At 42.1% G+C, this 15,605-nt stretch overlaps 1 protein-coding gene across 4 annotated transcripts in view; it reads left to right on the forward strand.

Annotated features, from left to right (window-relative positions):
- Positions 1–15,605, forward strand: part of ZSWIM6 (zinc finger SWIM-type containing 6) — a 170,464-nt gene that overhangs the window by 106,099 nt on the left and 48,760 nt on the right. For all 4 annotated transcript variants that reach the window (XM_074952604.1, XM_074952601.1, XM_074952603.1 and 1 more), the window contains exons 3-4: positions 8,687–8,835; positions 9,361–9,511. In XM_074952604.1, coding sequence (XP_074808705.1) covers positions 8,687–8,835; positions 9,361–9,511 — 300 coding nt within the window. The remainder of the gene's footprint in view (positions 1–8,686; positions 8,836–9,360; positions 9,512–15,605) is intronic.

Below are 15,605 nucleotides of genomic sequence, written 5' to 3' on the forward strand. Positions count from 1 at the left end.
CCTCCATACTGCACTTCCACTGTGCTACAGCCCTGACCAGCAAGGACTAATTCTTCAGGTGAGAAGGTAGCTTAGAATGGCCATACCCTTTCAGACATTGCCTCCATGCCTCTTTAGTCCATGACCATTGACTAAGACCGCCAACGGGGTTGTTGAAAAATTAGTGAGTTTTAACTGTAAACTGTTTCTTGGGGGGTACACCCTGTTGCCAAACAGACAATAAATACACATAAGGAAATTCCTTTAACTTTTTTTCTAACTAAAAAAAGGAAAAAGTCAAACCATACTGAGCATAACATGTGCAGCTTTCTGAGAGAGGAGGCTCCAGACACTGCATGAAGTCTCTGTAATACTAGGCTGAGCCACATTTGTGAGCAGACCCTCAGCATGGTATCTTTGACCTTTGTCACCAAGACTTCTGGCAACAATGGTTAGGGGCACAGTGCTACTGTGGAAAACAGTTTCAGAACCCGGCTGAAACCAGAACATAAGAAACGCCATACATACTGACTTGGATCCAGGGCCATCCCTAGCCATTTTGGTGCCCTACGTAGCCCCCCTGCGGGGGAACTGTGTGGGGCCCCAGGCCTCTGCCGGGGGAGACTTGGGGGGGCAGAGGGGAAACTGCCCCCCAGCACTCACCAGTGGCATAGCTGGGAGCTGGTGGCATGGAGCGGGCTGGAGCTGGGTCGCTCCACTGACTGCTGCCTGTGAGTGCAGGGCACCCGACCTTTGCTGCAGTCCTCAGGGGAAGGGCTGGGGTGGGATGAGGCGGGGTGGAGCAGGGGTGGGATGAGGCGGGGTGGAGCAGGGGCTGGTGCAGCCCGCAGCTGCATACTTTGCGTATGGGTAGGGATGGCCCTGCTCAGACCAGTGGTTCATGTAACCCAGTATCCCATCTTCTGACAGATGCTTCAGAGGGCATGAACAGAACAGGGTAATTTAGTGAGGGATTCATCCCCTCTCCTCTAGTCCCAGCTTCTGGTAGTCAGAGATTATACCCAGAGCATGAGGTTGTGTCCCTGACCATCTTGACTAACAGCCCTTGAAGGACTCCTGAACCCTATTTCTTTCTTGGCCGTCACACATCCCCTGACAATGAGTTCCACAGGTTGAATGTTCATTATGTGAAGAAGTACTTCCTTTTGTTTGTTTTTAAACCTGTTGCCTGTTAATTTCATTGGGCCAACCCCTGGTTCACGTCTTATGTGAAGCAATAAATAACACTTTCACTTTCTCCACACCGTTCATGATTTTATAGACCCTTGTCATATCCTCTGTTAGTTATCTCATTTCTAAGATGAACAGTCCCAGTCTTTTTATGCTTGACTTTCTTTTTACTCATATGGAAGCTGTTACGTACCTCTATTAATTTTTGTTTCCCTTCTCTGGACTTTTTCCAATTCTAATATATTCTTTTTGAAATGTGGTGACCAGAACTGAACATAGTATTCAAGATGTGGACATACCTTTGGTTTATATAGAGGTATTATATTTACTATCTGATTATCTATCCCTTTCCTAATGGTTCCTAACTAACATTGTTGGCTTTTTTTTTACTTATCTGTTTTAATTTATCAGTTTGTTCTACAACATATTCTATTGACACCTCAATCTTGGACAGTTCCTCAGATTTGTTACCTAAGAGTGAGTGCAGTGAGGACTGATGCAAAGAATTCATTTGGCTCCTCTGCAACAGCCTTGTCTTCCTTGACTGTTCATTTAGCACCTCAATCACCTGTTTCGGATATATTTTTTAAAAAAAATTTGCTGTTTAGTTTTTGTCTTTTGCTAGTTGCCCTTCAAATTCTTTTTTGGGCTTCCTAATTATACCTTGACTTAACAAAGTTTGTTCCTTTCTATTTTCCTCAGTAGGGTTTGACTTCCAATTTTTAAAAGTGTCTTTTTGTCTGTAAATGTGTCTTTTACTCTGTTTCACCATGATGGCATTTTTAGTTCTCTATTTTTTTTTTTTTAAATGTGGAGGTATAGATATCATTTAAGCCTTTATTATGGTGGTGGTGTTTTTTTTAAAGTTTCCATGCAGCTTGCAGGCATTTCAGTCTTATGACAGCTCCTTTTAATTTCTGTTTAACTAGCCTCCTCATTTCTGTATAGATCACCTTTTTGAAGTTAAATGGTACTGTGGTGTGTTGTTTTGGTATTTTCTCCCTACAGAGATGTTAAATTTAATTACATTATGGTTGCTATTACTGAGCAGTTAAGCTATATTCACCTCTTGGACGAGATCTTTTGCTTCACTTAGGACTAAATTGAGAATTGCCTCTCCCCTTCTAGGTTCCAGGACTAGCTGCTCCAAGACGCAGTCATTAATTTTATCTCTGTATCCCATCCTGAGGTGACATGTTCCCAGTATACATGGGGATAGTTGATATACTCCATTATTACTGGCCTTTGTTTTATTAGCCTTTCCAATGTCCCTGGCTGTATTTCACAATCACTGTCACCATCCTGGGCGGTGATTGTTAGTATATTTCTATTGCTATACTCTTATTATTCAAGCATGGAATTTCTATCCATAGAGATAGTGTGGTCAAGTTTGTCATTTAAGATTTTTACTATATTTGATTCTGTGCTTTCTTTTAAATATAGTGCCACTCCTCCACCAGCATGACCTACTGTCATTCCTATATATTTTGTACCCTGGTATTATTGTGTCCCATTGATTATCATCATTCCACCAATTTCTGTGATGCCTGTTATTTCAGTAGCCTCATTTAATACCAGGCACTCAAGTTTACCCTCTTAGTATTTGGACTTCCAGCATTTATATACAGTCACTTAAAAGATCTGTCAATATTTAGTTGTATGCCTTCATGTAATGTAACTGAATGGAACTCTCTTTTGCTTGACTATTTCTCTTCAGTTCCTACCTGTAATTTATCAACTTCTATCCTCTTCTCTTTATGAGGATATAGAATATCCCCTTTAATAAATCCTCCCCTAAGGGGTGGGTCTGCCTGGCCTGTGCGTTCCTCCACAAATCTCAACACTACCCTAAGCCTTAGTTTAAAACCTCCTCTATGAGCTTTTTAGTTTTACATGCCAGCAGTCTGGTTCCATTTTGGTTTAGGTGGAGCCCATCCTTCCTGTATAGTCTCCTTCATTCCTAAAAAGTTCCCAGGTCCTAATAAATCTAAATCCCTCCTACCAACACCGTCTGATCTACGCATAGAGACTGTGCAGATCTGCCTGTCTAACTGGACCTGCACATTGAACTGGAAGCAATTTAGAGAATAGTACCATGGAGGTCCTGGATATGAATATCTTGCCTAGCAGCCTAAATTTAGCCTCCACAACTTCTCCCCTGCCTTTCCTGATGTAATTGGTACCTACATGTACCACAACCACTGGCTCCTCCCCAGCACTGCACATAAGTCTATCTAGATGTCTTGAGAGATCCACAACCTTCCCACTTGACAGGCAATTCACCAGGTGGTTCTCCCAGTCATCACAAACCTAATGCTCTATATTTGTAATAAATCCTCCATTACTGTTGCCTGTCTCTTCCAAATAACTTGGGGTCACCTCCCTCAGAGGAGGATCCTCAGTATGAGGCAATATCATGACATCTGAAAGGAGTTCCCCAACTATGGGCTTGTTTCCCTCTGCTCCTTTTTGATATAGTCCTTCTCCAAGACTTTCATCCTCCTCTACAGCACAGAAGCTGCCAGATTGGGGGTAGGACCGTTCTACTATGTCCCAGAAAGTCTCATCTATGTACCTCTGTCTTCCTTAGCTCCTGCAGTTCAGCCACTCTGGTTTCATGAGCCCATATATGGTCTCTGAGGGCCATGAGCTCCTTGCACTGAATACATACATACGCCACCTGCCCACAAGGCAGGTAATTGTACATGCTGCAGTCTCTGAAATAAACTGGGTAGCCCCCACTCTGCTGCTGGACTTGTGCTTTGTTATTTTTACTCTTGCAGGGTTTTGGGGGGGGGGAGGGGGGTTGTTTGTTTTCTGTGGGGGAGGGGGTGGTTGGAGGGGTCAATTATTGGCCTAAGTTTAGAGAATGTTTGTTAGGTGTATCTGTATCTTCTGCTCCCACTCTAATCTCCCTCTGAAAACTCCTGTTTGCTGTTCCTGTTTGCTCTGGTCGCTTATGGGCTGGCTGTTCTACCTGAGTTAGCCATACCCCCCTTGTCAAGAGGCCCTAAAGGGATCAGGGCTCAATGGATGGTAGACAAGCCCCTCATTAGGAAGCTATCAGTCTGGGCCAGGGGTGGGCAAGCTATGGCCCGCAGGCCAGATCCAGGTCAGGCTCCCGGAAGCCACAGTATGGTCCCGCTCCAGCCAGGTCGCAGGGTCGGGGAACGCACCATGCGGCTCCCGGAAGCTGTGGCATGGCCCTGCTGCAGCTCCTATGTGCTCCAATGGCCCCCTCTGGCGCTCCAATGGGAGCTGCAGGGGCGGTGCCTGCGGACGGGACAGTGTGCAGAGCTGCCTGGCCACGCCTCAGCGTAGGAGCCAGAGAAGGGACATGCTGCTGCCTCCGGAGCCTCTTGAGGTAAGCGATGTTGCAAACCTGCACCCCTGAGCCTCTCCCCACACGCCAACCCCCTGCCCCAGCCCTGATCCCCCTCCTGCTCTCCAAACCCCTCAGTCCCAGCCCGGAGCCCATTCCCGTACCCTGAACTCCTCATTTCTGGCCCCACCCCAGAGATCGCACCCCCAACCGGAGCCCTCACCCCTACTGCACCCCAACCCTAATTTTGTGAGCATTCATGGCCTGCCATACAATATTCCCAGATGTGGCCCTTGGGCCAAAAGTTTGCCCACCCCTGGTCTAGGGTGAGCATACAGCCCGCTAAATAGACCACACTATACACTTCAATCAAGAAAGCACACAACAACAAACAGATGACAAACTCACCCCAAGGGTCACCTGGTCACTCCTCCCTCACCTGGAGAACTCCCTCAGAACTGCCCTGTTCATTACTCCTGTATTGGAGAACTCTCTGGCAATGTTATTGTTACAGTTCTGGGCTGATCTGATACCAGTGTTCCAGGGACAGTATGTCATTACTAGAGAATCAATAATAGTCTTGTGGAAATTCAGCATTATAGCACAAACTGACTTACGAGCTTTTGATAAAATGTAAATAGTTCCAGAAAGAATTTGGTTTTTCACAAATAGTGAATTTTAGCTATGACGTCTTACTAAATTGTTTTAATACAATTAAAACTAACCCTGCAAAAATTAATTAAATTATAATTTATATCAACCAGTTTATTTTAAAGCAAGTTTTTGTGTTTTATATATTTTATTAATGACAAGTGCAATAAGTACTTGTCTTTGTGTTTTGGAGCAATGAAATATTTAAGCTATTTTGCAAGGTGATACAAAAAACTCGAGTTACTGCAACAGCTGCACTGCCTGTTCTCCTGTGGTTTGATTTCCCTTTTTATCTCATTCTCTGCAACTGAAGACTTATCAACATTTGTTTCATGTAGTGCACTGCATTGAAAGCCGCTTAAAATGAACTAAGTAAAGAGAGAAGCACTTTTAGAGTGAAGTTTTTCATTCCTTAGTTTCATAATGTCTTGGGCTCAATTTTTGTCTTCACACACTCTAAAGAGCAACCCTGGAAGTCAGTGGGAGTTGAATGGACATATTCAAGGACACAGTTTTTGTCTCTCAATTTAAAAAACTATTTAAGGATACAATCCACACAAGATTCCCGTTCTTAAGGTCTCAAGCATTAAGAACTCCAAGCTATAAGATTTTTGGCTTTCAGAGGTACGAGCAGTTGAATACAAGACACCTCTCTGCTCTTCAAAATCTTCCAGTTGTGTCTTCACTAGTCAGAAGGAGCTTGCTTCAGATTTTCAGCCATCTATAAGCTTCTCTGCATGGCATAGCTAGAATGGTGAAAAAAAATATTTAAATCCATAGAATTGAAGTAGTAATTTTTAATTTCAGAAACTCTGGAGAACTTTGTCCTCTTCTTAAACTTTTCAGCACTTATTGAAAAAAGTATTTGAATTGATACTTTTGTTTCCAGTTAGTGTACTATTTTTATCGTGTTGGTTACAGAAGGATACTTAGGGTATGTCTACACTGCAGTTAAAAACCCATGACCGGCCTGTTTCAGCTGACTCAGGCTCACATGGCTTGGAGTAAGTCTGTGTTTAATTGTGGCTCTAGGACCCTCCCCTTCACTGGGTCCCAGTGCCTGGGCTCCTGCCCAAGCTGAAACATCTATACCACAGTTAAACAGCCGAGGCCCCGGGAGCCTGAGTCAGCTGACCCACGCCATTCGCAGGTTTTTAACTGCAGTTTAGACATACCCATAGGCCCTGTCTAGAGTAAGATTTCAGTGGTGAGATGTTGCATAGCTGAATTGCTAACAGCTTCTAGAATTCTGAGAGAGTCAAAGCAATTGTACTTTAGAATGTGCTAACTCGTCAAGGTAAAGCCTTTAATTCAACCACTTGAACATGTTCTAAAGTACGGTTGCTTTGTCTTGATTAGAGTTCTAGAAGGTGTTAGCTCAGAGGTGGGCAAACTACGGCCTGCAGGCCACATGCAGCCCGTGGGACCATCCTGCCCAGCCCCTGAGCTCCCAGCCTGCTGTCTCTCCTCCCTCCCTCCTCCCCCCCCAACCCCCCCCCCCCCCCGCAGCCTCAGTGCACTGTGCCGCCGGTGCTCTGGCCCCCTGCTCCTGCCGGGTAGGGTGGCAGCATTGCTGCGAGTGCCTGCCACTCTGAGCAGCGTGATAAGGGGGTGGGGAGGGGTTGGATAAGGGGCAGGGGTCCGGGGGGGGGGGGGAGTTGGATGGGGCAGAGGTTTGGGGGGGACGGTTAGGGGACAGGGAGCAGGGGGGTTGGATGGGGCACTGGTGTGGATAGGGGTCAGGGTCCCGGGGGGGGCAGTCAGGGGGTGGGGGTGTGGAAGGGGTTGGGACAGTAAGGGGACTGGTGGTAGGGGGAGTGGGGCCCGGGACGGGTGGGTCAGGGGACAAGGGGGGGGGGTGTTGGATGGGTTGGGAGTTCTGAGGGGGGCAGAAGTGGGAGCGGGCAGATAGGGGGCAGGGTCCAGGCTGTTTAGGGAGGCACAACCTTCCCTACCTGGCCCTCCATAAAGTTTCACAACCCCGATGTGGCCCCGGGGCCAAAAAGTTTGCTCATCCTTATGTTAGCTATTCAGTGGAGTTAACTTGGTCTATCATACCACCTTTAAATCTTAATCTAGACAGGGCATAAAAGTGCAGTTTGACTCTGGGCTTCTCTGCATTGTAGATAACTTGACTGTTGCCCCTAACTCAAGTTACATCCACATGCACAAAAGCTTGAGTGTGGTGGTGCTTTCAACTCAAGTTGTCTGGCCTGTCAAGGATATAAGCTAAAACTTACATTAGCACAATCTATCAGCTGCTAATACAGATACTCTGTGGGGTAATCTAATTGCACTGTGTAGTCTGAGTGTTGTTTCATAGTGTGGCTACTCAAGATAGGCTAACTTAAAAGGATTTAACTCAGTTATGTATACTCGCATTAACTGTGCAGTGAAGACCTAGCCTGTGTAAAAATGCTTATTAATCAACAGATCCATTCCTTCTACATGCTTGCTTACTCATGAGTTCTTCTACTGCGTTCGCGTTTTTGTGCTTTGGGGTTTTATTTTTGTTTGTTTGGTTTTTTTTTACTCCTATTGGCCTTGCAGAGCTATTACAGCTAAGAGGAATTGAGTTGATGTATTACTGGGCCATCAACAGAACTTTACACTAAGCCCTGGTCTACACTGGGGTGGGGGATCGATCTAAGTTATGCAACTTCAGCTACGTGGATAACGTATTAGATCGACTTACCGTGGTGTCTTCACCGCAGTGAGTCGACTGCTGCCGCTCACCCGTCGACTCCGCCTGCGCCTGTCGTGGCACTGGAGTACAGGAGTCGACGGGAGAGTGCTCGAGGGTCGATTTATCGTGTCTAGTCTAGACACAATAAATCGATCCCCGCTGGATCAATCGCTGCCCGCTGATTCAGCAGGTAGTGAAGACATACCCTAAGTATCAATCACTTACATCTGTGCAAGATTATTGAAGGCATTGGGTATTGTACAGGTGTCATGGAAAACGCTATCTGAAGACACTGTGATTGAAGAGGTACTAAAGGAAACATAATCTGGCTTGCAGAACCTTTTCTTATATGTACTGGTGCACAAAAAGGGGAACCTCAAGCTGGTTTGGCAATACTGGCAAAAAAAAAAAAAATCTTGTAATTGAAAATGTTGGATATAAATTTCACTTAGATCATGAACATGGAACCTTTTAGAGTAGAGCCACACATTAAACTTTCCAGAATACCTTTGTTTCAGGTATCATGTTCTATATTTTTATGTGAAACTGACATAAAACATCATATTACAGAAACTGTGTCTTGTGAAACCTCTTGTAATTAAACAGGTTTTTGCTTAGTTTGTAGTTAATTATTAAATGTGATTACTTGGAGCCCCTTTGTCCTCTTCCCTCAGAGTGATCGGGGTACTGAGAAAAAACTTCAAAATATTTTAATAAGGTAAAGCCGCAATACCCAAAACAAGAGATCCCAAGTCCAAAAAATTCCTCTGTACTTCTGACCTCCTTCTCCCTCCCCTCCCACCATGAACCTATAATCTTTATTTAGACCATAATGATTTTTTCGCTGCTGTTTGTAGGTGCTCCTGACCCAACAGCAGGTGCTAGCATAGATGATGAAAACTGTTGGCACTTGGATGAAGAACAAGTCCAGGAGCAAGTTAAACTCTTTCTCTCCCAGGGTGGATACCATGGATCAGGGAAGCAGCTCAATTTGCTTTTTGCAAAGGTAGGGGTTACGTTTGGGTCTCCTTCCTTTTTTGTTTTCCTCTATCCAGCCCATATTTGATTAGTTAATTACTGAAAATGCAGCCATTTTTAAACTAAGTTATGCCTTATTAGTACAGCATTATGTTACTGAGAATTCTCCATCAGTGGAGCATAACTTGATGTGCCTTAAAATCTACTTGTTTATCGTCACTAGTTTTTTTTTCCCCAAAGTTTTGGAAAACCGTATGTGATATTCTTGGGGCATACATTTTAATGTAAGTCTAAATTACTTGTGGAAAACCTGTTCAGAACAGAAATTGCAGTGGGACATTAACAGTGATCTAAAATCATTTTTACTGTTGGAGAACAAACTCCATGTAGTCAAGTTCTCATTTAAAATTTTTTGACAGTGAGATTTTTTTTAATAGCGTATGTGCCTCAAAGAGGGAGGAGGAATTAAATAAAACATAAGCTTCAGTATTTCATTAGTATTATGTAGCTTCTTTTTTCTATCTTGTATTAAGAGACCTTTTTTGTTTCCTAGGTGCGAGAGATGTTAAAGATGAGAGACTCTAATGGAGCTCGCATGTTGACATTGATAACAGAACAGTTCATGGCTGACCCTCGTCTGTCGCTTTGGAGGCAACAAGGCACTGCAATGACTGACAAGTATAGGCAGCTCTGGGATGAACTGGGTAAATGCAAATAATTAAAATTATATGCTGTGTATGTATATGTTTCATAGATTCCAAGGCCAGAAGAGACCATTGTGATCATCTAGTCTGACCTCCTGTATACACAGACCATAGCACTCCTCCAAAATCATTCCTAGAGCATAGCTTTTAGAGAGAACCTCTAATCTTAACTTAAAAATCAGCAATGATGGAGAATCCAGAATGTTCCTTGATAAATTATTCCAATGGTTAATTGCCCTCACTGTCAAAAATGTACGCCTTATTTTTAGTCTGCATTTGTCTAGCTTCAGCTTCCATCTATCAGATGATAATGTTGTTATACCTTTCTCTGCTAGATTGAAGAGCCCGTTGTTACTTCTCTTTGCTAATCTAAATAGATTGAGCTCCTTGAGCCTATCATTATAAAGCATGTTTTCTAATACTTTAATCATTCCTATTGCTCTTCTCTGAACCTTCTCCAATTTATCAACATCCTTCTTGAACTGTGAGCATCAGAACTGGACACAATATTCCAGCAGCAGTCACACCAGTGCTAAATACAGAGGTAAAATAACCTCCCTACTCCTACTCAAGATTCCCCTGTTTATGCATCCCAAGATCACATTAGCTTTTTTGGCCACAGCATCACACTGGGAGCTCATGTTCAGCTGTTTATCCACCATGACCCCCAAATCTTTTTCACAGTCGGTGCTTCCCAGGATAGAGTTTTGACCCCCATTTTGTAAGAATATCCTACATTCTTTGTTCCTAGATGTATATATTTACGTTTAGCTGTATCAAACTATATATTATTTGGTTACACCCAGTTTACCAAACAATCGAGATCACTCTGAATCAATAATCTGTCTTCTCCTTTATTTACTGCTCATCCCCAGTTTTTGTCATTTGCAAACTTTATCACAGATTGTTTTGTTTTCTTCCAGGTCACTGATAAAAATGTTAAATAGATTAGGGCCAAGAACTGATCCCTGCAGGACCCCACTGGAAACACTCCCACTTGATGACTATACCCCATTTACCATTACATTTTCAGACCTATCAGCCAGTTTTTAATCCATTTACTATGTGCCATGCTAATTTTATATCGTTCTAGTTTTTTAATCAAAATGTCTTGTGGTACCAAGTTAAATGTCTTACAGAAGTCTAAGTAAGGAATGAAGGAAGAATTGGACATTTTAAAAAGGCAGGTTTATCAGGATACTGAGTAAAACTGAAACTGGAGTTCTCTGCAGGCTTAATTGTTCAATTTAGAAGGGGCTGGAGCTGTTCTGGCATACAGCAGGGGGTGGAAATGGCAGCCTGGACATCTTGATTCGATGGTGAAACAAAGCACCTTTTGCTAGAGAAAAGGACATATGCTTAATTGAAAGTAACAATTTGGCTATATTTAAAACTGTAGGAATGCGTACTTTGTTGCTTATGTAGGTTGAGGTGGTAGGTGCTGGGAGGGGCTATCCTGGAACCTGTAGCACTTTTACAGGATACTGCAGATAAACCTAAATTTTAATAAATTGTCTAAGCCATCACGCCTCTTCTCTTCATTTTCAGTTTCATATCAGCAGTTTCCTCTTGTCTGTGCTCATTTGATGCTACAGGCAGAAGAGCCTGAGCAGTTGCATTGTAACATCAGATGTAACTCAGGCCTAGTCTGCACTTAAAAATTAGATTGCCCTAGCTATGTTGCTCAGGGCTGTGAAAAATGTTGTGCCTTGAGTGCCATAGTTAGGTCAACATAATGCAAGGTGTAGATGCAGCTAAGTATTCTGCCAACCTAGCTACTGCCTCTCAGAGAGATGGATTAACTACATAGATAGAAAAACTGCTTCCATTGATGTAGGGAGTGTCTAGTCTGTGACTAGTGTAATCCTACCTTGAGTCAGTCATTACTTTCTTCTTATAGTAACCCTAATCCTTACTCTGCTGCCTGTATTGGCCATGTCACCCCTTGACAGTGCCCATCTGGTGCTGCAAGTAGAAGAATCTCTGCCTAGAGCACCAAGTGGGGGCATTGTGTCAATGAATTATAACAGTTTGTCAAAGGTAAAATGATCTTGTCTGAGGCAGTCACAGTGTAGAGGCAGTCACAGTGGAAATCTCCATCCTCACTTCTAATTAGGCATGGTAGCTCCTGATCTGATGCAATCGCCTCTACTTCGGTCCTGAACCCGTGCACTTCCTCGTCTATCAAGGCACCTCAGTCCTGACCTGCAGTTTTATTTGCTGACTCAACCAATGGTATTGAAGTACGCAGATGACCTGGAGTGAGTGAGTGATGAGTGGCTGAGTTATTTCTGCTGTCACAGTACTCCTCTGTCTGTCGCACCAAATGGTTAAAGTGTGGAAATCAAGCTTTTCCAGTTTTCTGATTGTCACCAAAGTCAATAGGGCTGTTCCTACTGATGCCTAGAATGTTCACTGAAATTTTGGAATTGATCAGACTGTGCTTCCCCATAGTCTTAACCTGCTGACATGTGGAATTTACAAACGGCCTTGTTTTCACTAAGGGTTTTGCCTCAAGTTAAGAATACCCCTGTTTCATAGTAAAGACCCAGACCTGAGAAAGAAATATGAGCATTGAAGAAGACAAGGGTATTAGGAAGCTCAAAGGAAAAACAGTGATCACAGAATGAAGAGCAGGGTATATTGAGGACCAGCTATTTGTTTGGGCAACAGTGGCAAGGGAGATCTCATACAGATGTTGAGGGGTAACAAATTTGATTGTACCTTCTAAAATCAGAATCATGTCTGATGCTTTTCCTCTAGACATGCGATATGTAAGGGTAAAACAGCATATTTACCTTTTGTCTGCTCAGAGTGATCTGCTTTGAGAATGGTATGTACACATTAGAATTTTCCCCTTAAATCTATGAAGAAAATGCTTGCAGTGGTGTTAATCACAGTCAAGTAGGTTTTTTAATATTGTATGTTAATTAAGCTCTTGATTATTTCATGGGGTAAATAATGCTTTTGTATTGTAGTTATGAAAGACTTTAGCAGATGTAAAGTGTAAGTATGGGTTCTGTTTAATAAAGGGCTACTTAATTTTGTAGCCTACCAACCATTAGGCATATGGACAATTTTTCAGTTTTATTTTGGGCATGTGTTTTTCAGCTTCTTGTAATAAGCTTCATTCTGTGACTGGGTCACTTGAGTAATGATCCTTTCATAAAAACTTAACCAATGCTTCCTGCAATGCAGTGGGCACTTGCATGGTAGTTGGAATAATAAGTTAGACCGGGAACAGAGGGCCTGTTCCCATTGAAGTCTTTAGTAAAACTCCCCTAGACTTCAGCAGAAGCAGGATTGAGTCTTAAATTTGGAGGTGTTAGGCAAGACAATTTTTATTAATTATTCTGGCATCCATTATGAGGCTAGCATCATCCAAAGGAGATGATACAATGCACTGGAAGGGTCACACAAGTCATTTCTAGTTTGAAGGTCTAGAATTAAGTAGCAAGCTGTGTTTAAAAACAGTGAAAAGTAATATGATGAAAACAAAAAAACTCCTGAAGGGGGGGGTCTCCAGTGTAACTAAAATATGTTCCGTTAGAGTTGTCAAGATTACAGATGTAGCATGTTAAGATTAGAGTTATTTACTTCTGTTGATGCTAGAGACATTGGTAGTGCCTGTAGTGATTTGTGTGAATCATTACGCTCATATGTTCAATACACCTCACCTGCTACAATAGCAGATAGATGACTTTTTCAAAGTTCTGAGCTGGAATAATGCTGTTTAATTGGTACCGCAGTAAAATATCACATGCTGATTTTAGGAAGTTTAACCCTCGATTACCATTGATCAAAACTGAGAAATTGCTGCATTATTAATTATAACAGGAACCCCTTTGGTCTGCCGTTAAATTGCATTGATAAAATAGAGGAATATGGAGATGGTTATAATCCCCTGAAGTAAATGTCTGCTGGTGTATGTTGCACTGAGTTCTCTGATTTCAATAAAAGGTCAGTCAACCCACTTTCTGCTCTGAAAAAATTATCTCTATCCGTAGGTTAAAAAGTCCCTCCAGTTTGACTTCAGTAATAATTCTCTAATATTCATCTATCAAAAATTAAATAAAAGTTGCTTCTGAGCTACGAAAGTGAAAAGATTTTCTTTCTTAATAAAAGGGGGAAATTTGACTTTGTGCCCCAGCCCAGGGATCACATTGCTGCAAGGCTTTGCTTTGGAATTAAATGCTGAGCACTGCCAGATGCCAGGCATCGAGAAGAAGCTGAGTTTTGTCGGCAAATGGGATCTGCAAGTTAATTGGTGTTTTCTGCAGGCTTCTGGCTGTGAAATGAAATTGGAAGCCCTTTAGCCACATGGATAATACAGGACCTGAATACAAATGTCACATGTCACCATCAGGGCCCACTGTGAGACAATAGTGTTCCCACTCGAACACTACGCCATTACAGATCATTTAAATATGGGGATTACATTTAAACTAAAAGCCCCATTTGCCTTTTACTGCAATTTAAATGTCCTCTTAGCAAAAGCTAAGTGACAAATTAAATGAAAAAAGTGCCCACATTTTTAAAGCTGTAATGCAAAACAACCTTTTATTGCTTCTCATGTGCCACGAATGAATCATTATACTTGTCAACCCTAAACCAAGCCATAATTGGAGCAGCTACTGTTATCAAAGTGGGGCCGCTCTTGTGACAGCTTAATAAAGCTGAAACTGTTAAATTAAATCCCAGATGCTTAATCTGATGAAAGCAGTCAAGTAGAAGAATCCAAGACAAGTATCTACTACTTGGTGGAGTGATGGAGCCCAACAGCTTGTCAACACGTAGATTACAGGATCAGATTTTTTTTTCTGATCTACCATTTTCAGTATCTTTTCCCACCCACTTGCCTGCCTTTGCAGTAAAGAAACTTCACACAATTCGCATGTTTCAAAACAAACATTTCTAGTAGATTTTTTTTCCCCCACTTTGATTTTTTTAAAACAATATTTAATTCATTTTTTTAAACTAAAAAAGAATGGTTTCTGATGGAACCAAAGGCAAGATGGCTCTCCACATGTGCCCTACCCCAGGGAGGAGGGTCTGCCAAGGAGGTTCTCACTCTTATAAGGCAGGACAATGGCTATTCATTTTATTTAAGATGCTGAGATTTTTACTTTAGCTCTGATCTTTGAGGCACTCTTTGAATGCCCTCAATTCTCACTGAGGAATTGAGCAGGAATAGGGGGTGCTCTCAAGGTGGTGTTGAATCAGCCCCACCCTCACCTACCCAGTTCAGCTACTCTCCATTGAAAAATATTGCTAAATATGGAGCACTCTTGTGATGTCACCGAGTCCTACAACAGTATAAAGCCTTCCTGGGAGACACCTCTGAAATCTCTTTGATCGTACCTAGTGGAAGGGCTGCTCCTGCACATGTATCACTTGTGTGGCATGAGTTTTGTTGTCTCCTTGCCTAATGGATTAGCCCTTAAATGAATTTTTTACTCGTGGAAACTACTATTGTATGCTCAAGATGGTTGAGTTTTTTTAAAACATTAATATGCTATAGTTAAGCTAAATTGTAAGAATATTAGCAGAATGTTAATATAAATATGTCCATTTTTGCAACCATAGAGGTGCATAATATATAATTTTTATATTGTGAACTATGAGGAAAACTTGCTAACTTGAAGTTAAAAATCTTGTACAAATTCAGATCACGTGGAGAATTGTTACAACATATTTGTGCTTTTTAATGATCATTTTCAAATTCTTATTTTTTTTGAGTAAATTTATCCTCCCAATCTGAAATTTAATTTAAACACATGATCGTTAGAGGTTGTAATTAGTTAGGATTTAATTACTGTTTTACTCTGGGGAAACCATTGCTTCAAGGTGTTAAATAACGTTTTCCTGTCTTTGAAACTACTTTCATGTATTCCAAGAAACTCTTTGTATTCTAATTTAGGACATATCAAGTTGGATTTTTTTAACCTAAACTAAATAAAAATCTTGAAGTAGAAGATAGGAAGGCCTTTAGTGGCTCTTCACTTTGCAATTACAGAAAATAAATTGTGCAGGGCATGCCAGCTATTTCAAACAGATGACCTCCGCTCAGTACTTCAGAATAAGACAAAAACAG

Source organism: Natator depressus, chromosome 5, assembly GCF_965152275.1.
Source record: "Natator depressus isolate rNatDep1 chromosome 5, rNatDep2.hap1, whole genome shotgun sequence".
Taxonomy (NCBI): Eukaryota; Metazoa; Chordata; order Testudines; family Cheloniidae; genus Natator; species Natator depressus.